Below are 27,070 nucleotides of genomic sequence, written 5' to 3'. Positions count from 1 at the left end.
CACTTCATTCAAGGTGATGAAGGGTAAACTAACAGCTGGTTTCTTTAATAAAGAGCTCAACATCAATTGCCTAAGTTTCTTTCTCTCCTTTCTAAGCTCTAGAGGTGATGTTTATGGCATTAAAATAACAGCAGGCAGGCTCACTGGCTCACACCTGTCACCTCAGCACTTTGGGAGGCTGAGGAGGCAAATTGCTTCACCCCAGGAGTTCGAGAACAGCCTGGGCAACAAGGCAAAACCCCCATCTCTACAAAAAATACACAAAATTAGCCGGGTTTGATGGCACGTCCTGTAGTCATAGCGACTTGGGAGGCTGAGGAGGAAGGATCACCTGAGCCTGGACAGGTCGATTTTTTTTTTTTTGGATGGCATTTCACTCTTGTTGCCCAGGCTGGAGTGCAGTGGCGTGATCTCAGCTCACTGCAACCTCTGCCTCCTGGGTTCAAGGGATTCTCCTGCCCCAGCTTCCCGAGTAGCTGGGACTACAGGCGTCCGCCACCATGTCTGGTTAATTTTTTGTATTTTTAGTAGAGACGGGGTTTCACCATGTTGGCCAGACTGGTCTGGAATTCCTGCCCTCAGGTGATCCACCCGCCTCGGCCTCCCAGTGTGCTGGGATTACAGGTGTGAGCCACCGTGCCCAGTCAACAGGTCGTTATTTTTGACTTAATGAGTCAAAATATTGGCTTATTGGGCCGTAACTCCATCATAAATCAGGGAACATCTGCAACTTGATCCAAGGATTAGAGAACCCTGGTTAGCCGACATCCATAACTAATCTGGTCACTACATATTAAGAAACTGGACTGGTAGGCCAGGCGCGGTGGCTCACGCCTGTAATCCCAGAACTTTGGGAGGCCAAGGCGGGTGGATCACAAGGTCAAGTGATGGAGACTATCCTGGCCAACATGGTGAAACCCCGTCTCTACTAAAAATACAAAAATTAGCCAGGCGTTGTGGCGTGTGCCTGTAGTTAGTTCCAGCTACTCAGGAGGCTGAGACAGGAGAATCACTTGAACCTGGGAGGTGGAGTTTGCAGTGAGCCGAGACTGCGCCACTGTACTCCAGCTTGGTAACAGAATGAGACTCCCTCTCAAAAAAAAAAAAAAAAAAAAAAAAAAAAAAAGAAACCGGCATCTTTGGTCACACATCATCCCCTTGTTTATAAATCAGTCGTCCTTCCGTCTAAATCTGCTCAAGTCTAATAAGCTCTGGGCAGCAGCACTAAATTCAGTTTCCAAGCCTGTAAGCACTGATGATCAGTCCACCCCAGACTCTTGGTGGCCACTCCATGAACAGACACTGAGGCTTGAGCAGACAAAACGGCCAGAAGATTTTCCTTAATAAAGTGTCTTCCAAGCTTGTGTAACCTTAAGAATCACCTGGGGGACTTGAAACACCTCAATTCCCAGTCCCCTCCCTCATAGGACCCAGGGCAGCTTTTTCTTTTTATTTTTTTTTAAGACAGAGTCTCGCTCTGTCACCCAGGCTGGAGTGCAGTGGCCGGATCTCAGCTCACTGCAAGCTCCGCCTCCCGGGTTCATGCCACTCTCCTGCCTCAGTCTCCCGAGTAGCTGGGATTACAGGCGCCCGCCACTGTGCCCAGCTAATTTTGTTATTTTTAGTAGAGACAGAGTTTCACCATGTTGGCCAGGCTTGTCTTGAACTCCTGACCTCAGGCTACCCGCCTGCCTCGGCCTCCCAAAGTGCTGGGATTACAGGCGTGAGCCACCACGCCCGACCAGCATTTCTTTTTTTTTTTTCTGAGAAAGGGTCTTGCTCTGTTACCCAGGCTGAAGTGCAGTGGTGTCATCATGGCTCACTGCAGCCTCGACCTCTTGACCTCAAGTGATCCTCCCACCTCAGCATCCCACGTAGCTGGGACTACAGGTGTGTGCTACCATGCCTGGTTAATTTTTATATTTTTCATAGAGTCAAGGTTTTGCCATGTTGCCTAGGCTGGTCTCAAACTCCCGAGCTCAAGTGATCATCTCACCTGGCCTCCTAAAGTGCTGGGATTACAGGCATGAGCCACCACACCCAGCCCCCGAGGCAGCTTCTAACCAGCATCTGAGGTGACCAATCTAAGAAGACAGGGTCAGGACACTGATTTGTGTACAGATGCGGTTTCCCTGCTGTTCTCTTCTAAGTTTGAATCCCCGTCCCCTTCTCAGACGCAGTAGGTGAATCCAATGACGTAGAGCAGCACCCACGTGATGCCCCATGGCAGCATGTTCCGCATTCCTTCCACCTTTTTTTAAATTATTTTTTTCGGGGCAGTCTTGCTCTGTCACCTAGGGTGGGGTGCAGTGGTGCAGTCTCAGCTCATTGCAGCCTCAACCTCCCGGGTTCAAGCAATCCTCCCACCTTGGCCTCCCAAAACCCTGGGATTGCAGGTGTGAGTCACACAGGCTCCTTTTCCTCTTTGTGTGTTTGGAAGCACTGCTTTATTTTTATTTTTTATTTTTTTTGAGATGGAGTCTTGCTTTGTCGCCCAGGCTGGAGTGCAGTGGCCGGATCTCAGCTCACTGCAAGCTCCGCCTCCCGGGTTTATGCCATTCTCCTGCCTCAGCCTCCCGAGTAGCTGGGACTACAGGCGCCTACCACACCTGGTTAATTTTTTGTACTTTTAGTAGAGACAGGGTTTCACAGTGTTAGCAAGGATGGTCTCGATCTCCTGACCTCGTGATCCACCCGCCTCACCCTCCCAAAGTGCTGGGATTACAGGCGTGAGCCACCACGCCCGGCCAGGAAGCACTGTTTTGGTGCCTCTGCTTAAGCAGCCTCTGCCTGCCCCACAGGCCACGCCCTCCTGTTTCCCAGGCTCCCTCTCAACACTTTTCCTGCTCTCCCTACAACAGGCTGGCCCGCAAGCCTGCCTATGTTCCCTGCCCCATGCCCCACAGACAAATGACCAGACTAGTGGGCAGGGATTAGGTCAACCCCTGCAGAGCCTGGCAGGCACACAGACACATGTCTCATTGGAAGTGTAATAACTTTCTTTTTTTTTCGAGACAGTCTTGCTCTGCTGCTCAGGCTGGAGTACAATGGTGTGATCCTGGCTCACTGCAACCTCCGCCTCCCGGGTTCAAGCGATCCTCCCACCTCAGCCTCCCAAGTAGCTGGGACTACAGGTAAGCGCCATCACGCCTGGTTAATTTTTATATTTTTATTAGATGGGTTTCGCCATGTTGGCCAAGCTGGTCTCGAACTCCTGACCTCAGGTGATCCTCCCGCCTCAGCCTCCCAAAGTGCTGGGATTTATAGGCATGAGCCACTATGCCCAGCCTAGAGTATATGTTTGATAAGGAAGTTATTCATGCCACTGTGCCTAGGCGCACTTTGGAGGCCAAGGCGGGAGGATCGCCTGAGGTCAGGAGTTAAGAGGCTAGCCTGGCCAACAAGGCGAAACCTTACTCTACAAAACCCAACTCTACAAAAATTAGTCAGGCGTAGTGGTGCCCATCTGTAGTCCCAGCTACTTGGGAGGGTCACCTGTGCCTGGGAGGTTGAGGCTGCAGTGAGCTGAAATTGCACCACTATTCTCCAGCTGGGGTGACAAAGTGAGACCTGTCTCAAAACAAAAAACATGTACTCCAGGCTTGATGAAGTGGCTCATGCTTCTAATCTCAGTGCTTTGGGAGGCCGAGGTGGGAGGACTGCTTGAATCCAAGAGCTTGAGACCAGCCTAGGCAACATAGAGAGACCTTTTCTCTAAAAAAACTAAAAAATGAGCCAGACATGTTGGCACATGCCTGTAATGCTAGTTTTTCAGGAGGCTGAGGGAGGAGGACTGCTTGAGCCCAGGAGTTCAAGGCTGCAGTGAACTATGATTGGGCTATTGCACTCTAACCTGGGCAACAGAACAAAACCTCGTCTCTAAAAAAAAAAAAGTAAAATAAAATAGGCCAGGTGCGGTGGCTCACACCTGTAATCCCAGCACTTTGGGAGGCTGAGGCAGGTGGATCACCTGAGGTCAGGAGTTTGAGATCAGCCTGAGCAACATGGTGAAACCGTCTCTACTAAAAATACAAAAATAACTGGGCATGGTGGCATATGCCTGTAGTCCCATCTACTCGGGAGGCTGAGACAGGAGAATCGCTTGAACCCAGGAGGCAGAGGCTGCAGGGAGCCAAGATCACGCCACAGAACTCCAGCCTGGACAACAGAGCAAGACTCTGTCTCAAAAATAAATAAATCAAAAATAAATAAATAAAAAAAATAAACTCCGTATACTCCATTCTAGGACTCCTTCAGCTCTATCTTCCCCTGGAAGAAAGGTATTATTTACCCTCCACCAGTTCTTTTATCTGAGCTCACAAAGACATCACTGCCCCCACCATATAGGAAACGAAGACACTGCTGTTGTTCTACAAGGCACAGGGATACACAGTTCTAGAAGTGTGACATCATGGCAGCAGCAGAGACGACAGGAAGCAGAGGCTGGCTGGGGGATCCGTCTCTGGCATATGTCAATCAACCTGATGATGAGGCAGTCTGTCATTCTCTGGGACAATGGAATGATCCTTAAGTCTGTAAGTGTTTCGGTCCACTGACCAACTCTCCCTGAAAGCACTTTCTCTGCGGCCTTGTGGCATAGGTGAGGGAGGTGTGAGGCCTGGATGGTGCAGCCTGGCCGGGGCTGGGACAAGGGTCCGCCCCCGCAATCCCACCTCTTCCCACCTGCACACTGCCTGGGCTTCACGCCAGTGCTGCACCTGCCCTTGATGTACGCAGTGACCTTGTAGGACAGACAAGACAGTGCCAACCGCCGTGATAAAAAGAACACAGTTCTAGTCTCCTAAGTCAACAAAGACCACCAAAGAGGAGCTGCTGTCTCTCATATTTACCATCTTGGTGTGAGATTACGGAACAGCTTGAGACCAAATAAAGGTCCCTGCAGGTCTCCGGCTCCAAATTCCAACTGTTTGAAAAGGAAAAAGAGAAGGCGTTAGTGGTGTTTTATCTCATAGCAGCAACCCAGGCTCAGGTATGTACCTCTGGGTATAATTCCTTCATTCAATTCACTGGTCTTGCCAGGGCTCTAAAAGAAGGGGGTAGAAGATTGTTAATGTCTCATCTTAACCTTAGCCAAATGGAAATGTCTGCTGCCACAGATCCAAAGGAGACCCAGGTTTCAATGGCACATGTTTCACTGGTGTCCCTCCAAAGAAAAAAACTGCTCACCTCTGATCCTTGCCTCCCAGGCTGAGGTCAGGAGACCAGCCAGCTCCCCACCGCTCCCAGCGCAGCGCCCCCACCTGCAGAGCGCCTGCTGCGGTCAGGTGTGCGCCCCCCACCCCCCCGCCCCTCCGCATGCACTGCTGACTCCTTTTTATTTTCATCCTGAGCCAAATGTCTCCCAGGTGACTGGGGTGGTCCTCAGGGGTCTGACGTTAAAAGCCCAGCAGCAGTTCCACACTCGCATAGCCTTGGAAGTCACAGCTGAGCCTGGCTGCCGTGTTTACTAGTCTGGGTGACTTTCAAGCAACTCTTCAATGTTAATTTGATGCAGCTCAATTTGCTCGGCAGAACTGGCTGTTAAATGGCCACCAATCAGTGAACCATCGCACTGGAGAGAGCACCTGCCTTCTGAATTGTGCAGGAAAAAGAGCCCACAGGCTTTTTGCTCAAGGGAACACTGAGTTTCAGAGGCTGGATTTCTAGAAGTTGCTGTCTCATAGGAAACCTGAGGAAGACTGACAGGACTTCTCAGATATAAGACCTATTTATCTTTTTTTTTTTGAGATGGAATTTTGCTCTTGTCCCCCAGACTGGAGTGCAATGGTGCGATCTCGACTCACTGCAACCCCCGCCTCCCGGGTTCATGTGATTCTCCTGCCTCAGACTCCCGAACAGCTGGGATTACAGGCAGGCGCCACCACGCCCAGCTAATTTTTGTATTTTTAGTAGAGACGGGGTTTCACCATGTTGGCCAGGCTTATGAAACCTATTTTTCTTTTAGGACCAGTCAACTGATGGAAGTTTGACACTTGGTACCATTTTACAACAACAGGGCCCCCTGGGTGAGTTTGAGGGTGCGCTTTGAGAGTGTAAATGTTCAGAAATAAGACTTTGCATGGACAACACAACTCAGCCAACAGACATTCTCACCTCTCCCCATCCCTTTGCCGAAGTTACTCGTCTGAGCGCAAAGTTAATGGAACCTCCTCCATTTCCATTCTGGGTTGAGAGGCTTCCAGAGAGGATGGCTGTGTCTGTCGCTGTCAAGGGTGCCTAAAAATGATATTTGCTGGTAATGAATGAATCAAAACAACAGGAAGTGCCAGTGGCAGCAGCCTAAAGAACGCACTGTGAGTCCAAGGCCAAAGGTGCAGACGACTCCTCTGTTCAGAAGCACACGTGGATGCAGAACTGCCGCAGCAGCTTGACTTTTCTTTCGCTTTGTTATTTGGTCTGCATGTGACCACAAGGATAATCTGCTTTGCAAAAGCTTTAATGGGCAAATTTCACACCACCAGGGGAAACAGGGGCTGCCTGTCCCAGCGGTATCAGCACAGGGTGCTTCGCTGTGCGCCTTCCCTCACGGTACACCTGGGGCCTCTCCTGTCCTTGCTTGCCATCAGGGTTCTGGGGGGACTGGAGACTTTTCCATGGCTGTATTCTGTATCAGCTGACTCAGGGAGCTCCAAGAGGGGGCAACTTTCCCCAAGTTAGGACTCCATGTTGTTGGCTGATGCAACGGAGAATAAATTAATGAGCTGAGGAGACAAAGATCTACTATAAACACTCAGGAGAATGGCCTGACCTTGCCACATTCAAATAGTGGGCAGAATGGTGACATTTTCGTGTGCCCAGGGCTCAGGATGGGACCTGCTATAGCCTTGCGGCACGTAGCAGAATTTGCCTTAAAACTAAAATCAGTGGTTAGAATGATCCATGGAGGTCTGCTTTCTCTCCCAGAACCCCATGACCTTGGGCCTCTACTTCTCCCAGACCATTAACACCCTCTGCTGGAAAGGCCCAAGACCTTGGCAGCCAAGTGCCCCAGCCCACACTCCTGCTGGCTCACATGCCAGCACGGCGGTCACACACGGCTGGGACTGAAGCGCTTTCTTTTTTAAGTGGCTAATTGCATCCTTTCATAAATAAAGATGAGAAAAACCCTGGACAGACTCTCGTTCCAGCTGCTTGGTGTGCTGTGCCTCATTAACTCGAGCCCTTGCAGTACTCGGAGAGGTGGTTGTGTGCTTTACCTCAATGGACTGGGATATGTGCATTTTATTAATTTCAATCTGCGGAAAGCTACTGCCGGACACATCTTCATACTCCTCATCATAGCGATCAAAAAGGTCAGTGGCATCTACTCCAACGCTGATCGTTCCCTGGGGCAGAAAAACAAGCTGTCAGCAGAAGGGGTGGTATTTGTGGAATGAAAGACAATGCTACACTTCAACAGCCAGCTTGCTTTAATTGAACAGGTCATTCGACTTTAGGGTTCACTGGGTTTAGGTAGGACACGCCACCAGGAAGCCCACAAAGCATGAATGTCGCAGTCCGAACCAAACTGCAGAGCACCACAGATGTCCGGAGCTAGAATACATCATTTGACCAGCAGAGCTGGTCTGCATGTCTGCAGAGCAATGACATGCCAAAGACAAAAGTGTTAGTCAAAGAAGAGCAACGCAGTTTGATTTTCAGAGACCAAACAGGCCCGTGAATGCATAAAGCAACCTAGAAATGAGCTACATGGATCAAACATTTTTTGGTAAACACCGTACACTGCAAAACTACCCTAAAACTCTTTAAATAAAAATACTTTCAAAGATAAAGCAGCACAAATTATGAACAAATGGGAGACTTAAAAATTAATCCTTCTCAAATTAATTTGAGAATTAAGTTTGAGAAACAGAAGTGTATTCACTCAAGGAATTCTAAGCTAAAATTTTGCTGATAAAAATGCTTGTTATGCAGAAAATCAATGTTTGTTATTCTTTTATGGTCACAACTTTAAAAATGGACACATATCTTAATCCAGTATATAAAACCATGGCCACATACACTTTTTAAATTAAACTTTCGCAGCCCATTACAACAATTTTTTTTTTTTGAGATGGAGTCTCGCTCTGTCGCCCAGGCTAGAGTGCAGTGCCGCGATCTCGGCTCACTGCAAGCTCCGCCTCCCGGGTTCATGCCATTCTCCTGCCTCAGCCTCCTGAGTAGCTGGGACTACAGGCGCCCGTCACCACGCCCAGCTAATTTTTTGTATTTTTAGAGATGCGGTTTCACCACGTTAGCCAGGATGGTCTTGATCTCCTGACCTTGTGATCCGCCCACCACGGCCTCACAAGGTGCTGGGATTACAGGCGTGAGCCACCACGCCCGGCCTTGTATTTTTTTTTTTTTTGAGATGGAGTCTCATTCTGTCGCCCGGGCTGGAGTGCAGTGGGCACGATCTTGGCTCACTGCAAGCTCCGCCTCCCGGGTTCACGCCATTCTCCTGCCTCAGCCTCCTGAGTAGCTGGGACTACAGGCGCCCACCACCATGCCCGGCTAATTTTTTGTATTTTTAGTAGAGATGTGGTTTCACCATGTTAGCCAGGATGGTCTCGATCTCTTGCCTTCGTGATCTGCCCGCCTTGGCCTCCCAAGGTGCTGGGATTACAGGCGTGAGCCACCATGCCCAGTCTTGTTTTGTTTTTTTTTTTGATACGGAGTCTCACTCTGTCGCCCAGGCTGGAGGGCAGTGGCATGATCTAGGCTCACTGCAACCTCTGCCTCCCGGGTTCAAGCGATTCTCCTGCCTCAGTCTCCTATGTAGCTGTGATTACAGGCATGCACCACCATGCCCGGCTAATTTTGTATTTTTAGTAGAGATGGGGTTTCACCACATTGGTCAGGTGGTCTCCAACTCTCAACCTCAGGTGATCCGCCCACCTCAGCCTCCCAAAGTGCTGGGATTACAAGCGTGAGGCACAGCGCCCAAGCTAAAACAATTTATTGAGGTTTAATTTCTGTATTACAATATAAACTGCACCCATTTGAAATGCACAATTCAATGAGTCTTTGACATGTATATGCTGGTGAAACTACCTCCAAATCAAGACACAGAACATTTCTATCACCCCATAAGTAGCCTGACAGAGTGGTTTTTGTTTTGTTTTGTTTTCTTGAGACGGAGTCTCACTCTGTTCCCCAGGTTGGAGTGCAAAGGTGCAATCTCGGCTCACTGCAGGCTCCCCCTCCCGGGTTCATGCCATTCTCCTGCCTCAGCCTCCCAACTAGTTGGGACTACAGGTACCCGCCACCACGCCCAGTTAATTTTTTGTATTTTTAGTAGAGACGGGGTTTCACGTGTTAGCCAGGATGGTCTTGATCTCCTGACCTCGTGATCCGCCCACCTTGGCAGCCTCCCAAACTATTGGGATTACAGGCATGAGCCACCGTGCCCGGCCGGCCGAGAGAGTGTTTTAAGTGGTCAAGAAAGGGACCTCTGAGAAGGGGGCGTGGGAACAAAGACACAAATGAGGATGGCCCTCGTGGGCACCCAGTGGAGGGGCAAGGAGGTCTCTAGGGCTGGAACGGAGGGGCAATGGCAGGTGAGTTCAGACAGGGTGGTGTTTGGGTAGTCTATGGAGTGTCACAGGTGGGGTTTAAATCTGTTGTTTCTGTTGGTTTAGCCATTAGCTCAGATTTTTCACTTTTATGTCGGAGTGCGTTTTGCAGATGGACCATCACTTTATTTCTAGCATCTGCCATGGTCTCATCTAATGTGTGAGACGCACAGTGCCTTTAGGAGCTGACCAGTGAGATCCCACCACTCTTTTGCCATTTCTTTGCAGAGGAACTGTAGGAAGCACCTCCCTTTCTAGGCTGGGCATGTGTGCTGCACGCTGACGCAGTGGGGAGGTGCGGCTCACTCCTGGCCTCGGTCGTGGGGAAGTATCAGATGCTGCTGCCCATGTGGCGGAGCCGGTGGCGGCCAGAGCCTTGGCGTGTGGGGCAGCTGAAGTTGTCGAGCCCACTGGTCAGCCACATCCCTAGGAAACTCCAACTATATATGAAAACGTGTGGGGAACACAGGTGGCCTGTGCTGCAGAGCCTGTCAAAGAGCACCCTGAGCACCGCTGCCACGATGTTTCCGTCGCCTGTTGAAGGATACCCGTCAGGCTTTGCACATGTCTTCTGTGAAGAGCCAGAGTGAAGACTTTTGGTGCCGTACGGCCTGTTGTCGGAATTCATCTCTGCTACTCAAATGGGAAAGCGGCCAGATAAACAGTCAATGACTGAGTGTGTCTGTGTTCCAATACAACACTGCTCATGAAGCTGAAATCTGAATTTCACATAACTTTCATATGTCACAACGGCCTCTTCCTTTGGTTTTTCTTGACCATTAAAAAATGCAAAAACCATTCTTAGCTCACAGGCCACAGGAAAACAGGCAGTGGCTTGAATCTGGAAATCCTTGATACAAATCTACAGGTTTTTGTTGCTGTTTGGCGATGCTTTCTTTTTCAATAAACTCTTCAGGCAGGGCTGACACTGAGTATTAAATTTCCATTTTCCCAGAGAGCTGATGAACTTAAAAATCGCATAAACTGTTTTTCCACACTGATCATCCAAAGTGCTAACTCTGAGCACGTGAAAATCAAGTTTCAGATCTGCTGGAGAAGCACCAGCGTCAACGGTCAGTCATTCCTCCAAGAAGACTGTGCCGGAAAGTGGGCTGTAGCAGCAGGTGTATTTACATATAACTGTGAAAATCATTTTTCATTTAGATCAAATGGTAGTTCCTCTACATTAATTTCACTCACATTTCCACTCCAAGGTCTGCAATGCACAAATGAAAGATAAAGCAACAGCTGTTTCTGTGTTGGTTGCCCTATTAGCCCAACTTCCCAACTGTTAATGATGCTAGCTTTTTTTTTTTTTTTTTTTTTGAGATGGAGTCTCGCTGTGTCATCAGGCGACATTAGCCATTAGTCCAGTGCAGTGCAGTGGCACGATCTCGGCTCACTGCAACCTCCGCCTCCCGGGTTCAAGCGATTCTCCTGTCTCAGTCTCCCGAGTAGTTGGGACTACAGGCGTGCGCCACTATGCCCAGCTAATTTTTGTATTTTTAGTAGAGACAGGGTTTCACCATGTTGACCAGGATGATCTTGATCTCTTGACCTCGTGATCCGCCTGCCTCGGCCTCCCAAAGTGCTGAGATTACAGGTGTGAGCCACCGTGCCTGGCCAGTGCTAGCTTTCTATCAGATGCTTCAATCTGAAAATGCATTAACCCTAATAATTACTTGATTTCGGTTGAGGGTGAAACGCCTGACATTATAAATGCTACTACAAACTCAATTTAAAAGTTCCACATTGAAGGTAAATGTGTTTTTTTTTTTTTTGTGGTGATATTCAAATATCAACTTTGAGGCAGTGTAGCGTTATGGCAAAAAATATTTTTATTAAGTCAAGAAACCCATGGACTAGAAACATCCTTAGAATTAGTTGTAGTGATACATAATGTATAATTGTGTCAAAACAAGCTGTGGTACTCTACCCATGGAAAATGAAGTTGTAGTTGTCAAAATTCACAAATTTTTATATTCACAGAGTAACAGCACAAACACATCCCTGTGATGACGATGATTCTGAGTAATAAAAAAAACTGCACGGCAGTATATGAACAATTTGTGGCCAGGTGCGGTGGCTGATACCTGTAATCCCAACGCTTTGGGAGGCTGAGGCAGGTGGATCACCTGAAGTCAGGAGTTCGAGACCAGCCTGGCCAGCATGGTGAAACCCTGTCGCTACTAAACATACAAAAATTAGCTGGGCATGAGTCCCAGCTACTCTGGAGGCTGAGGCAGGAGAACTGCTTGAACTTGAAAGGTGGAGGTTGCCGTGAGCCAAGATCTCGCCACTGCACTCCAGCATGGGTGACAGAACAAGACTGTTTCAAAAACAACAGGCTGGGCGCAGTGGCTCATGCCTGTAATCCCAGCACTTTGGGAAGCCGAGGCAGGCGGCTCACGAGGTCAGGAGTTCAAGACCAGCCTGACCAACATGGTGAAACCCCGTCTCTACTAAAAATACAAAAATTTGCCAGGCGTGGTGGCGTGTATCTGTAATCCCAGCTCCTCAGGAGGCTGAGGCAGGAGAATTGCTTCTACCTGGGAGGCAGAGGTTGCAGTGAACCAAGATCGTGCCACTGCACTCCAGCCTGGGCAACAGAACAAGACTCTGTCTTAAAAAAAAAAAAAAAAAAAAAAAAAACAATCACTGAAAATAAGGCTTGTAATGAAAAATACTCTGAAGCTGATCTTTTTGTTGGGGAAAAAACCATACAAAATAAATAAGAGTTCAAACGGTTTATGAGATATAATTTTGAAATTCCATAATGGCATTTTGGAGTATCTTTATTTTGGGTAGGAATCTTGGTGGAGCTGTCATGTTTAATTGGATAAATTTATATTCTGTTCTAGAATGAAATGGAATTGAAAAGGTCTACAGTTTTGTAGCATCTAAATTTGATAAAACATTCAAAAGATCATAAATAAAGATGATTTAGAAAAATGTGTCAAAGAAAACTGTTGTGAATAAAGTTAAAAAGACGATACCTGTCAAAATACTTGGGCCAAGATATTTTTATGTTCTAATATGAAGAAATTTAGAATGGAGAGAGTATTTTCTAAATTAAAAATATGATACACAGAGAAGAATCAATTAAGTGTGTCAAAAATTTCGGTTGGGTGCTGTGGCTCACTCCTGCAATCCCAGTACTTTGGGAGGCTAAGGTGAAGGGACTGCTTGAGCCCAGGAGTTTGAGACCGGCCTAGGCAACATGTTGAGACTCTGTCTCCACAAAAAAAACTAAAAAAAAAAAAAAAAAAAAAAAAAAAAAAAAAAAGATTAGCTGGCAGTGGTGGTATCCGCCTGTGGTCCCAGTCACCTGGGAGACTGAGGTGGGAGGATTCCTTAAGCCCAGGAGGTCAAGGCTGCAGTGAGCCGTGACTGTATCACTGCACTCTAGCCTGGATGATAGTATGAGACACTGTCTCAAAGTAAAATAAAACTTGCTAAATATAAATGCAACTTTCATAAAGATAGTAGGCAATGGTATTAAAGAAAAAGACACTGGAAATACACTCTTCACAAAACAGCGTGACACACTGTGGAAGTTAGATCAAAGGCCTCCCAAGGAACCATGCCTGCGGGTACTCATGCCCTCATAAAGAGCCCTCTCCTTGATCCTGAACCTCTCGGGTTCATAAAAGCAACTCTCAGACTTGCTTTTGTCCAACAGAATGCACGGATTTGATGGTGCTGACTTCAAGACCAGCTCATGAGAAGCCTTGCAGCTCGGCCCAGGTCTCTAAAATGCACTATCTGGGTGACACTAGCTAATATGTATTAAGTCCAGCTACCCAGAGACTGCTGTTGGCAAGGAAGCCTGAGGGGAGAGGTTGCCTGGAGAGAGAGCGATGCCAGCCAACTCCGCTGAGGTACACGAGACATGAAAGCAGAAGCCACTGCTGACGTGCAGACCAGCAAGCCTGCAGAGGATGAGACCCAGCTACCACCTGACTGCAACCCCTGGGAGCACCACCCCATCACGGTCAAGTCCCAGCCAATCCACAGAACTGTGAGACAGTATGGAATTGTTGTTGGAAGCCACCAAGTTTGGAAATGGTTATACAGCAGCACATAATCAGAACACTGATATTGGAGACAGACAAGGTTGATGAACAGACTAAAAGTCTGTGGATACATGCCCCAAATAATAACTCCTACTCTTTTTTTTTTTTTTGAGATGGAGTCTTGCTCTGTCACCTGGGCTGGAGTGCAGTGGCGTCATCTCGGTTCACTGCAAGCTCCGCCTCCTGGGTTCACGCCATTCTCCTGCTTCAGCCTCCTGAGTAACTATGACTACAGGTGCCTGCCACCATGAGTGGCTAATTTTTTTTGTATTTTTAGTAGAGATAGGGTTCCACCGTGTTTGTTAGCCAGGATGGTCTCGATCTCCTGACCTTGTGATCCGCCCGCCTCGGCCTCCCAAAGTGCTGGGATTACAGGCGTGAGCCAATGCACCCGGCCGCCATGTTTTCTTAAGAACATTTTATTTTATTTTAAGAGACAGAATCTTCCCCAAGCTGTAGTGCAGTGGCACAAACAGCTCAATGCAGCCTCAAACTCCTGGGCTCAAGTGATTCTCCTCCCTCAGCCTCCCAAGTAGTTGGGACCATAGGCACATGCCACCACACCTGGCTAATTTTTGTATTTTTTGTAGAGACAGAGTCTCGCTATATTGCCCAGGCTGATCGCCAACTCTTGGGATCAAGCAATCCTCCTGCCTTAGCCTCCCAAAATGCTGGGATCACAGGTGTGAGTCATCGTGCCTGTCCCAATATTTTATTTTTCAACTACCTTTGAATAAATTATTTATAGTTTCTCTGATATAATAAAACCAATATTCATTAAAACATATTTCAACAAATGACATAATCTGAATATTTTATTTTATTTTTTTAGAGACAGGGTCTTACTTTGCTGCCCAGGCTAGAGTGTGGTGGCTTGATCACAGCTCACTGTTGCCCTGAACTCTCGGACTCAAGGGACATCCCTTCCTCGGCCTCCTAAACAGCTGGAATTACAGGCGCGTGCCACTGTGCCTGGTTAATTATTTAAAAAGTTCTTTTTTGGCCGGGCGCGGTGGCTCAAGCCTGTAATCCCAGCACTTTGGGAGGCCGAGGCGGGTGGATCACGAGGTCAGGAGATCGAGACCATCCTGGCTAACATGGTGAAACCCTGTCTCTACTAAAAATACAAAAAACTAGCCAGGCGCGGAGGCGGGCGCCTGTAGTCCCAGCTACTCGGAGGCTGAGGCGGGAGAATGGCGTGAACCCGGGAGGCGGAGCTTGCAGTGAGCCGAGATCGCGCCACTGCACTCCAGCCTGGGTGACAGAGTGAGACTCCGTCTCAAAAAAATAAATAAATAAATAAATAATAAAAAGTTCTTTTTTTTTTTTTTTTTTTTTGAGATGGAGTTGCACTCTTGTCGCTCAGGCTGGAGTGCAATGGCACAATCTCAACTCACTGCAACCTCAGCCTCCTGGGTTCAAGTGATTCTCCTGCCCCAGCTTCCTGAGCAGCTGGGATTACAGGTGTGTGCCATTGCACCCAGCTAATTTTTGTATTATTGGTAGATATGAGGTTTCACCATGTTGGCCAGGCTGGTCTCGAACTCCTGACCTCAGGTGTTCCGCCTGCCTCGGCCTCCCCAAGTGCTGGGATTACAGGCGTGAGCCACCATGCCCAGTCCTAATATATAATTTATATATTGCATTTATTGCAGATTCTGTGTCCCTCAACTAGATCATTAAGCTTCATGGCAGGATTAGGTTGTCTGTTTTATTCTCTGCTGAATGTTCACATTCCTAAAGTGTCTGGCACGTTACAGGCACCTAAATTAAATTACTTTGTGAATAAATCAACCATTTTCACCCATCTCCAACCCACAAAATTGCTAATATTAAACCAAGTCAACGAAAGATGACCATTTGCCCCATTTCCCCCCTTTCGTAGCTAGCACATTTCTCCCTGTTAAATCTTTCTTTTTTCTTTTTTTTTTTTTTTGAGACGGAGTCTCACTCTGTTGCTGAGGATGGACTGCAGTGGCATGATCTGGGCTCACTGCAAGCTCCACCTCCCGGTTCACACCATTCTCCTGCTTCAGCCTCCCGAGTAGCTGGGACTACAGGCGCCCACCACCTCGCCCAGCTAGTTTTTTGTATTTTTAGTAGAGACAGGGTTTCACTGTGTTAGCCAGGATGGTCTCGATCTCCTGACCTCATGATCCGCCTGCCTCGGCCTCCCAAAATGCTGGGATTACAGGCCTGAGCCTCCGTGCCCAGCCGTTAAATCTTATTTTGTAGTTTAATCCCTTCATTCTTATTAACTGGGCTCTTTGAGAACCTTCCGCCTTGGGTTAACTGTGAATGTGATAAACACGTCTTCACTGACATCACTCAGAAACTCTGAGCATGAGTTAGAGCCTTTCTCCCACAATGAGAAACTTCTTGCCAGGGAGGAGATGATGCATTTGTACTCGTTGAGTAGAATCAGTTGTTTATTCAGCCAGGAATGTACCATTCTAAATTCTTTATTTTTTGGTTTCAAACCTTCTTTAAAAAATTTAAAACATTTAACTGACAAATAGAGATCGCACACGTTCCAGGTGTACAGTGTGCTGATTTGATACATGCAGACACTGTGTAGTAATGATCACAATCATGTTAACACATTCAACACCAACCAGGCGGAATTATTTTCATGTTTATATTTATCTGGCCATGAGGGCAACATAAGAAATTTCTGTCAATTGCAATCTCAAAAGGAACTCTTTACTAACCGAAAATTCCACCAAAAGAGGTGATACAAGGCAACGTGAAATTCACCTGTCTATAACTGATGCACCCACCAGCATGGCACTCATGACGGTTCCCACAGAATCACTTCATCTCAAATGGAAGTCAGAGCCTGTCCTCCCCGGATAAACAGTAGTCTCTAATTCTGAAACCTTGTTTGTAAGTGATTATGCTGACACGAAGGGGTGAAACAGCCCTCTGACGGATACTCACTTCAAGACAAACAGCTGTTTTACCTTTGAAGCCCTCTGTGCCTTCTATCCCGATTGCCAAGACCACTCTTCTCCAGGGTTTCAGTTTCACTGTCACAGCACTTTCCCAGACCTCATTCACCAGGCTTTGGTCCCTCTGCTCCTTACCAGACAACTTCCCACAATCTCCAATTGCAACAGCAGCCCATTTTCTGCAGCCCATTGCCTTTTCCTGTCACTACGCACAACAAACATATGGGTCAAACAATCCTTCTTTTGCTCTATCATGCTCTCAGCCAAGTCCGGGCAGTTTTATGACATCAGAACCACTTCCACAGAACAGACTGAAGTCATAAGCCCGGGCAACTCTGCTGGCTACAGTCATTGCCAGGGCAACCCCAGAATCCTTGAAAAATAACCAAGTGATGCACTCTTACAGCTTTATGAAAACATTTTGGCATTTAAGAATATTTTTATGGTTATATGCCTTCCTTGATATATTATTCATTTATTTTTTGAGATGGGGTCTCTGTCACCCAGGCTGGAGTGCATCTTGGAGGCTGGAGCCAGGCTGGCACGATCCTGGCTTACTGCATCCTCCACCTCCAGGGCTCAAGCGTTCCTCCTGCCTTAGCCTCCTGAGTAGCTGGGACTACAGGAGCACACCACCATGCCCAGTTAATTATTATTATTTTTTGTAGAGATGTGATTTTGCCATGTTGCCTGGGCTGTTGATACATTATTATTATTTTTTTTTTTTTTGAGACGGAGTCTCGCTCTGTCACCCAGGCTGGAGTGCAGTGGCCGGATCTCAGCTCACTGCAAGCTCCGCCTCCCGGGTTCACGCCATTCTCCTGCCTCAGCCTCCCGAGTAGCTGGGACTACAGGCGCCCGCCACCTCGCCCGGCTAGTTTTTTGTATTTTTTAGTAGAGACGGGGTTTCACCGTGTTAACCAGGATGGTCTCGATCTCCCGACCTCGTGATCCGCCCGTCTCGGCCTCCCAAAGTGCTGGGATTACAGGCTTGAGCCACCGCGCCCGGCCGATACATTATTTTTATATATTTATTTAGAGATGGCGTCTCGAGCTTGTCACTCAGGCTGGACTGCAGGGGTGCGATCTCGGCTCACTGAAACCCCCGCCTCCCAGGTTCAAGCAATTCTCCTGCTTCAGCCTCCCAAGTAGTTGGGATTACAGGGACCTGCCAGCACACCCGGCTAATTTTTGTATTTTTAGTAGAGATGGGGTTTTACCGTGTTGGTCAGGCTGGTCTGGAACTCCTGACCTCAGATGATGCACCCACCTCAGCCTCCCAAAACGTTGGTGAGAGATGAAGCCAGACGGACTTCCTGGGTCGGGTGAGGACTTGGAGAACTTTTCTGTCTTACAAGAGGATTGTAAATGTACCAATCACCACTCTGTAAAAACGCACCAATCAGCACTCTGTGGCTAGCTAGAAGATTGCAAATGTACCAATCAGCACTCTGTAAAAATGCACCAATCAATGCTCTATGGCTAGCTGGAGGATTGTAAATGCACCAATCAGCACTCTGTAAAAACGCACCAATCAGCGCTCTGTGGATTGTAAGTGCACTAATCAGCACTATGTAAAATGGACCAACTGGCACTCTGTAAAAAAGACCAATCAGCAGGACATGGGCGGGGAGAAATAAAGAAATAAAAGATGGCCACCCCAGCCAACAGCAGCAACCCGCTTGGGTCCCCTTCCACACTGTGGAAGCTTTGTTCTTTTTGCTCTCCACAATAAGTCTTGCTGCTGCTTACTCTTTAGGTCTGCACCACCTTTAAGTGCTGTAACACTCACCGTGAAGGTCCGCAGCTTCATTCTTGAAGTCAGCGAGACCACAAACTCACTGGAAGGAACGAACTCTGGACACACTCGGATTACAGGCGTGAGCCACCACGCTTGGCCGATACATCATTTACATTTTTTTCTAATAAAGCTGAATTGTGTTTTTCAGCTATTACACAAACCACGCTGATGATGGGGTTTTCTAGATAAGAGAGGTCTTGCCAAGGAGTGTATATCAATCTCTGTAATAGCAAAAATGGCCCAGAAATAACGTAAATCTCCATGAAACTATTTTGTTGTAGGGTCAAAAAACTAAAGCAATATGTGCCCACAGAGAGTCAAGCTCCTTTGCCCCTGTACCCCCAAACAAACCTAACTTAATCATCTGCTCCACATGGGATGTAAACAAGTTCATGAAGGAGGCAGCAATGAAGTCGGACAAGCTGCCTGGGATCAAATTGCCTTCTAAATATGCTCAAAGTGGCTGCCGTCCACAGAGAGAGAAGATTTATGGGTATTAAGGAAAAAAGGAATGAAAATAATCAATACGAAGTGAATACAGCACAGAACGACACTGTTACATGATCTTAAGTCCTTAAAATGCAAGAAATGTGGATGGATTATGCAAATAAGACAGAAATCTGACGATGGCAGGAGGATGCCCAGGGTGGTCCAGTCGGGCTCCAGTTTCACATACTGTTCTCAGGGATGAACCCCACGTCCTCCCCAGCCACCAATTCTCTCCCTGATGCCAGTTCAATGTGGAGGGCCCTAAAGACACTGGGACCACAGCAACCGGAGGGTGGTGTTTTCCAGCAGGACATACAGACAGGAATTTACTCCCACAGGGTAAAGCAAAGGCGGAAAACAGGTAATTAGAGCTAAGGACTGTGGGGTCCAAAGACTTAACCCAGAAAGTGGGCCTCCCATTACATGGAGGCAGAAACTGGACTAAGAATGCAGAAGGGACTTGATCAAGGGCACAGACAGGAAGGTGGAATCTGAGTCTGGATGTAGGACGCCGGACTGTAAGTCCAAGGTTCTCCCATGCTGCCTCCCACACACGGATGTGCCTGTGTGTGTGTGCGCATGCGTTCCATCAGCTGGAGCCAGTGGGCAAAGTGGACACACCCCGGGGCTGGGGATTCTACTTGTTCCCTCCTGGGCACCATGGTGCCTGGCAAGGCACATTCCACACAAGTCCGTATCACAGCCAGCCATACTGCAAACAGCACCGGACCCGGCCCCAGGCAACGGCTGCGGGAATTGTTCGAGGGCCATTTTCTTTTATTTTTTTTTGAGACTGAGTCTCTCTCTGTCACCCGGGCTAGAGTGCAGTGGCATGATCTCGGCTCACTTCAAGCTCTGCTTCCCGGGTTTAGGCCATTCTCTTGCCTCAGCCTCCTGAGTAGCTAGGACTACAGGCGCCTGCCACCACGCCCAGCTAACTTTGTATTTTTAGTAGAGATGGGGTTTCACTGCATTAGCCAGGACAGTCTTATCTCCTGACCTCGTGATCCGCCCACCTCAGCCTACAGGCATGAGCCACTGCGCCCAGCCTCGACGGCCATTTTCAAATCCCAACTCACAGGTCCCACCCATTCCTGACCAAGCTAAGAATTTCCTCCTCAGTGTTGAATGAACCACCACCACCACATTTCGTTCTGAATGTCAGTTTGCATTTATATAGCAAGATTATCTTTCCCTAATAAATTAACATCTATTTCATGTTTTTTCAATCTTTCCACAACTTGGCATGGTAGTCAGGACAGATGTCCTCATTTTACAAAAGAGAAAACGGAGCACTGTCCAACGCCTCACTCTGTGTCCTGCCTCCTGCTGGCAGTTGTACCTTCTAACCTGGGCTTTTCCTCACTAGGCTTTTTTGCTTGGTAGATACATCAACCTACTGGAAATCCCTACCTCATCTGCTCTTATTGGTGAAAACAGAGAGAAATATGCACCCGCGTTTTGGGCGGCAATAATATCACGCATGGGATACAGCCTGCAAACCCCTCTGAGCTGAGGTCCTCTGTGAGGGTCCAGCTGACAGGCTGATCCCCCTAAGTCATCAAAAGTGTCCTTCTGTTTTTGTTTAAGACAGGACCTTGCTCTGTTGCCCAGGCTGGAGTGCAGTGGTGCAATCACGGCTCACTGCAACCTTGAACTCCCGGGCTAGGGCAATCCTCCTTCGTCTGCCTCCCAAGTAACCTGGACTACAGGTATGTGCCACTGTGTCCAGCTAATTTGTAAATATTTTGTAGAGATGGGAGTCTTGTTATGTTGCCCAGGCTGACCTCAAACTCCTGAACTCAAGCAATCCTCCTGCCTTGGCCTCCCAAAGTGCCAGGATTACAGGAATAAGCCGCCATGCCTGGCTTCCCCATGGTCTTTTTGTTTGTTTGTTTGAGACTCTGCTGCCCAGGCTGCAGTGCAGGGGTGCAATCTTGGCTCACTGCAGCCTGGACCTCCCAGGCTCAAGGGATCCTCCCACCTCAGCCTCCCAGGTAGCTGGATCTACAGGTGCATGTTACCATGCCTGGCTAATTTTAGTATTTTATTTGTAGACACGGAGTCTCACTATGTTGCCCAGGCTGGTCTCGAACTCCTGAACTCAAGTGATCCGCCCACCTTGGCCTCCCAAAGTGCTGGGATTACAGGCGTGCACCACCACACCTGGCCTCTATGGTCTCCTTAAAGCGGAGATCACCCCTTTCTTTTCAGGACAAGGATGTTTGCTCATCTTGAAAAGCAAAAAAACCTGTCAGAAATGGAATGAAAGATCTACCTCAAATCCTCTCCTTAAAATGCTGGACAGCCAACATCTGGTTATCGCTCAAGATTTCTGATTAGAAAATGTTTGATTTATTTGGAAGCAGTTTTATGGAAGTAGCAAAGTATAGGACATTTTAAAAATCACTTGCATGTCTGTGTGAGATGGTCACAGCTGCGCTCCCTCTTTCCACAGAAACATGGCCTGCAGACACATTTGCAGAGTCCTAATAAGCAACTGTCACACACCCCCAGATGGCTGATTTGATCATAGGACACGGATGCAGGATGATAGTGAGGTTCTCTTTCCCTTTCACTGCTCCTAACACAGCAAACCTCCAGCCAGAACAGCAAAAACGCCAAAGGAACAGCCTGCTCCTGCCAGGCACCCTGACCCCACCTCCACCTGCCAACACAGACCTTCCAAACTGGACCTCCCGCGGGCACCTGGCTGGGAGATCCAAGCAGGAATCATTAGCACAGCTCAGGGCACCTCAGAGATTTTCAACTCTCCCAATTATCCCAAACTCCCCAACTCGGTTCACTCAGGGTTTTGATTCTCTGCCTCTATCTGACCAAAAGGTAACCCTGCACTTCTGAGGACCTCACCTGTTGAGGGGAGAGTGAGTAGATGGGAGTGGAGGTGTTACCATTTTCAAATATACATTTTTTTCCAAGAGAATTAAAACATTTATTGATTATACATGATAATGGATGATACAAAAGCTTCATTCCCATCCATAGTTTTATCTGGTCAAATATACTTTGAAATGTGGGATTCAAACAGATGGACATGTTCTGGATATATGGTCCTTTAAATGCTGTATAGGTCTTAAAAAAACTGCTTTCTAGAATGTATTTCATCAGAGGTTTATCTTACTATGCATCCCAGTTTAAGCCAGCATTTGTTCTTTTCCTTTCTTTTCTTTTTTATTTTTTTGAGACAGAGTCTCACTCTGTTGTCCAGGCTGGAGTGCAGTGGCATGATCTTGGCTCACTACAACCTCTGCCTCCCTGGTTCAAGCGATTCTCCTGCCTCAGCCTCCCAAGTAGCTGAAATTACTCGGGAGGCTGGTGGTCACGTACCACCAGGCCCGGCTAATTTTTATTGTATTTTTAGTAGAGATGGGGTTTTACCATATTGCCCAGGCTGGTCTCAAACTCCCGACCTCAGGTGATCTGCCCGCCTCTGCCTCCCAAAGTGCTGGGATTATAGGAGTGAGCCCCCGCACCCGGCCTGTTCTTTTCCTTTACAAGGTTTAAAGAAAATAATAATGCTTCTTATAACTTTGTATGGCTTCCGCTCTCCTTCCAACAACACTGATTTGACACAGATCATGGGAGAAGAGGCTGATGGAAGACGGGGGGGGTCCCAGCTCCTTATCATGACAGATACAGGCTCTCTGCCAGGCCATCCTGGCCACAATGATAGGGTCTGGCCACTGAGCCCTCTTTTTAAACACAGCTGAATAGTACACCAGGCCATGTTTCATTAGCCATTCAGTATAACTGGAATCTCAAAGTGACCAAGCTATCCTATTTGCCACAGAGCTGGGCAAAACAATCTCCCCAGCAAGTTGAAAGGAAAAAGAGAGCATACTTAGCATTGAAAAGTAACTCAGACTAAGTAGTGTCACTGGGTTAAAAGACTTAAACTCCATCGGTGATCTGGGACACTGATGCTGCTCAAACAACCCACTGACCGGTGGTCATGGCACCAATGCCCTGGGGTGATGTGACCAGGGCCCTCTGCTCAAGGCAACACAGACATGCCCTGAGCCCTCTGCATTTTTTGGCTCTCCATATCCTAATGGGTAAGCAAGGACTTCTGCTGCCTCAACGCTTAGGTGATTAGGTGGCTGTCCTCTGCCCTGTCACTGTCCTCTGATTTCCAGCGTCAAGGACTTGGGCAGCACAGTCGGAGGAAATGGCTTTCAATGACTGGCCTGTGTATCTGCTTGGCAAAACTCCCTGACTTCTGGAAAAAACGGGGGACTGGTTTTGTCTTCCCTCCACATGGTATAAAACATTCACCTCCTGGAGATGAGCAGCAGCGTGGCTGATGGCTGCTAGGGAGGTGTTTCCAGAAAGATATGACTTTGACATAATATAAGCCAAATTTTGTCCCACCAGCTTGTATGTCTTTCCTTTAACAATCCACCAGCACCTCATTATTTCAGATCTGGCTTCTAGGTATGAGGCCTTTTCATGAGGTGTCCTCATGAAACCTGGCCCCTGGCTTACCTTGGGATTGGTTCGCTGCTGCAGTCTCCTCTCTTCCCTCTCTCTCTGCAGCCGCTCAAACTCCTCTCGAATTTCAGCTGGGGTTCTCCTCCTTTCCACAACCTACGTGCAGAATCAAGATGGGAAGACAGCTGAGGACCCAGGAGGTAAGGGAAACGTACACAAAGAACTGCAGTCATTGATTTTGGTGTGTGCGTACTGCCTGGGGTCCAGCCACGGCCTTTCCCCAGGAAGTGCCCCAAACCGTGACTTCTGCCATCCGATGGCTCAGGCCTGGGTGAGGCAGAGCTCACTGCCCTCCTGGCCCTTCCCAAGGTTGAAATGAACTTTCACTCAGCTCTCCAGAGTGACTTAAACATTCTTTATTTTAGCAACTTATCTCTAAGTCTGCTGAAATCTTACAAGGAAAATGTCACCTTAAATTTCATAGTGTAAATTTCCTAATGAATCTCAGATAACAAATGTTAAATATTAGGACGAAGGCAAGCTGGCTCTCCCTAGTGGTCTGGGACAATCGCTAAAGACTCCTTTTGAGCTTCTTGGACCAAGGATCTCGAGCTGTCGGGTCTGGGTGTTTTTATTCTGTTGCTGTAGAGACGGGGTCTTGCTACGTTGCCCAGGTTGGCCTCAAACTCTTGGCCTCAAAGGATCCTCCCACATCAGCCTCCCAAAGTGCTGGGATTGCAGGCATGAGCCACCATGTCTGGCGGCTCTGAGTGTTTTCAGAATCATGGAACTCTTCTTCTTACAATAGTATATGAACCTTAGAATCTGGGCTGTCAGTTATAGGCTGGTGTAACAATACTCAGGTACCACGCAGCAGACCTCGTTAAACTCAGGGATGCACAGTGATGTCGAATCTGAGAAAATAAGGTATTCCGGCCTGGCGCGGTGGCTCACACCTGTAATCCCAGCACTTTGGGAGGCCGAGGTGAGCGGATCACCTCAGTTCAGGAGTTACAGACCAACCTGGCCAACATAGCGAAACCCCATCTCTACTAAAAATACAAAAATTAGCCAGGTATGGTGGCAGGTGCCTGTAATCCCAGCTACCTGGGAGGCTGAGGCAGGAAAATTGCTTGAACCCAGGAGGTGGATGCTGCAGTGAACTGAGATCATGCCACTGCACTCCAGCCTGGGCAACAGAGCAAGACTCTGTCTCAAAAAAAAAAAAAAAGGAAAAAAAAAAGAAAAGGTATTCCAGGTCTGGTGTGGAATACCTTTGGGAGGCCGAGGTGGGTGGATCACCTGAGGTCAGGAGTTTGAGACCAGCCTGGCCAACGTGGTGAAACCGTCTCTACTAAAACTACAAAACATTAGCCAGGCGTGGTGGTGGGTGCCTGTAATCCCAGCTACTCGGAAGGCTTAGGCAGGAGAATCACTTGAACCCGGGAGTCGGAGGTTGCAGTGAGCCAAGATCACGCCATTGCACTCCAGCCCGGGCAACAAGAGCAAGAAACTCCGTCTTGAAAAAAAAGAAAAAAAAAAATACAGCATTCCAATTCCAGTTCAGCCTTTCTTAGCTTGTCATGAAAGGAAGACCACCCAGTCGAGATTTCAAAGAAGTAGAAAGGGCAGTCTTTCATCTGTGAAAGAGGCAACTGCACTGCACGATTTCTGTTTTTTTTTTTTTTTTTTGAGACGGAGTCTCGCTTTGTTGCCCAGGCTGGAGTGCAGTGGTACAATCTCGGCTCACTGCAAGCTCCGCCTCCTGGGATCACGCCATTCTCCTGCCTCAGCCTCCCGAGTAGCTGGAATTACAGGCACCCGCCACCACACCCGGCTAATTTTTTGTATTTTTAGTAGAGACGGGATTTCATCATGCTAGCCAGGATGGTCTCAATCTCTTGACCTTGTGATCCACCCACTTCGGCCTCCGAAAGTGCTGGGATTACAGGCATGAGCCACCGTGCCCGGCCTGCACTGCACGATTTCTAAGGGTACCGTTTATGGTGTGAAATTGTGTGCACTGGTGAGAAACACACAGTGTGGGAACAGGACAGAAAAAGTGGTTACTCTTTTTCTATCACTACCAAAGTTATCAGATGGCTGGGGGAGGGGCAGGGGTGTATGAGAAAGCAGATTCTTTTTCTATCACTACCAAAGTTATCAGATGGCTGGGGGAGGGGCAGGGGTGTATGATCAGATGGCTGGGGGAGGGGCAGGGGTGTATGAGAAGGGGAGGGGCAGGGGTGTATGAGAAGGGGAGGGGCAGGGGTGTATGAGAAGGGGAGGGGCAGGGGTGTATGAGAAGGGGAGGGGCAGGGGTGTATGAGAAGGGGAGGGGCAGGGGTGTATGAGAAGGGGAGGGGCAGGGGTGTATGAGAAGGGGAGGGGCAGGGGTGTATGAGAAGGGGAGGGGCAGGGGTGTATGAGAAGGGGAGGGGCAGGGGTGTATGAGAAGGGGAGGGGCAGGGGTGTATGAGAAGGGGAGGGGCAGGGGTGTATGAGAAGGGGAGGGGCAGGGGTGTATGAGAAGGGGAGGGGCAGGGGTGTATGAGAAGGGCAGGGGCAGGGGTGTATGAGAAGGGCAGGGGCAGGGGTGTATGAGAAGGGGAGGGGCAGGGGTGTATGAGAAGGGGAGGGGCAGGGGTGTATGAGAAGGGGAGGGGCAGGGGTGTATGAGAAGGGGAGGGGCAGGGGTGTATGAGAAGGGGAGGGGCAGGGGTGTATGAGAAGGGGAGGGGCAGGGGTGTATGAGAAGGGGAGGGGCAGGGGTGTATGAGAAAGCAGATTCGCTCATCAGTGGGAGAGACACAGGGCAGTCTTGAGATGCTGCTCACAGACTATCTAAAAAGATGTGATGTGAGAAAATGTTTCCTTGGAAATTTCAAGTTTCAAAAAATTATTTTTAAAAATACAAGCTTATAGCAAAAAATCAATAGAACAGAAGGATAGGAAATAAAAAGTACGTGATTCCCCTTACCCATATTCCCTCTTCTCACAGGCTCACACTCAATTTTTTTTATATCACTTCCTAAAAATTCTCTATGCATGTGTATGTACCTACGTATGTGCGCGTGTGCACACACACATTCGATATAAATAAGATATTACAGGCTTTGTGAAACTTGATTTTATTTTTCAACAAATAATAATAAAAAAAACCCACAAAAACTCATCTAGAAAAATCCTAGGAACTTGTCCACTACTTTAAACATTAAAAATAGTGAAAACATTTTCTTCTCTAATAACTCAATATAAATAAAAAATTACTAAAAAGGGGGGAAGTGGTTCTTTTTAAGGAAGCTTTAAAATAAAAAGATTGTTAAAATCATCCAAGAACAAACTAAAGGTCCTAAGTGGCACGACAGTGATTGCTCTGTGACCTTACAAGGACATTCTGGGTTCTATTTGGTGAACAAGGTGCATTCCCGCTGCCCAGGCTTAGAATCACTGAGGGCGCGTCCCCTATCTGTAGCAGTCTCACTTTCCAATGCCACCCGTCCTGACACAGACAAAAGCAAGGTGTAGTTTTTCAAAGTTTCCAGTATCTTCTCAATCTCATGTCAGTCCCTCCCTGAAGCAAAAGAAAATAAAAATAAAAGAGCTTCAGGGAAATGTAGGTAATCAACCATTCCATGTAAGTTTGAAGATCCAGAAAAAAATGTTTCAAAATACTTTAAAAATTATTCATGACTTTACAGCCCAATTCAGTGGACCTGATGGTGC

General features: G+C 47.9%; 1 protein-coding gene across 1 annotated transcript in view; it reads right to left on the bottom strand.

The window, feature by feature from the left end:
* The window catches only part of DNAJC11 (DnaJ heat shock protein family (Hsp40) member C11), a 72,740-nt gene that overhangs the window by 13,497 nt on the left and 32,173 nt on the right, over window positions 1–27,070 (bottom strand). Inside the window, exons 4-7 of the mRNA XM_005544905.4 lie at window positions 23,399–23,500; window positions 7,218–7,346; window positions 6,115–6,237; window positions 4,851–4,924 (exon numbers count right to left, since the gene is read on the bottom strand). Of these exons, the coding sequence (XP_005544962.1) occupies window positions 4,851–4,924; window positions 6,115–6,237; window positions 7,218–7,346; window positions 23,399–23,500 (428 nt within the window). The remainder of the gene's footprint in view (window positions 1–4,850; window positions 4,925–6,114; window positions 6,238–7,217; window positions 7,347–23,398; window positions 23,501–27,070) is intronic.

The sequence above is a fragment of the Macaca fascicularis genome, chromosome 1 (genome assembly GCF_037993035.2).
Source record: "Macaca fascicularis isolate 582-1 chromosome 1, T2T-MFA8v1.1".
NCBI classification, from domain to species: Eukaryota; Metazoa; Chordata; class Mammalia; order Primates; family Cercopithecidae; genus Macaca; species Macaca fascicularis.
This window is presented reverse-complemented; position numbering and strand designations above follow the sequence as displayed.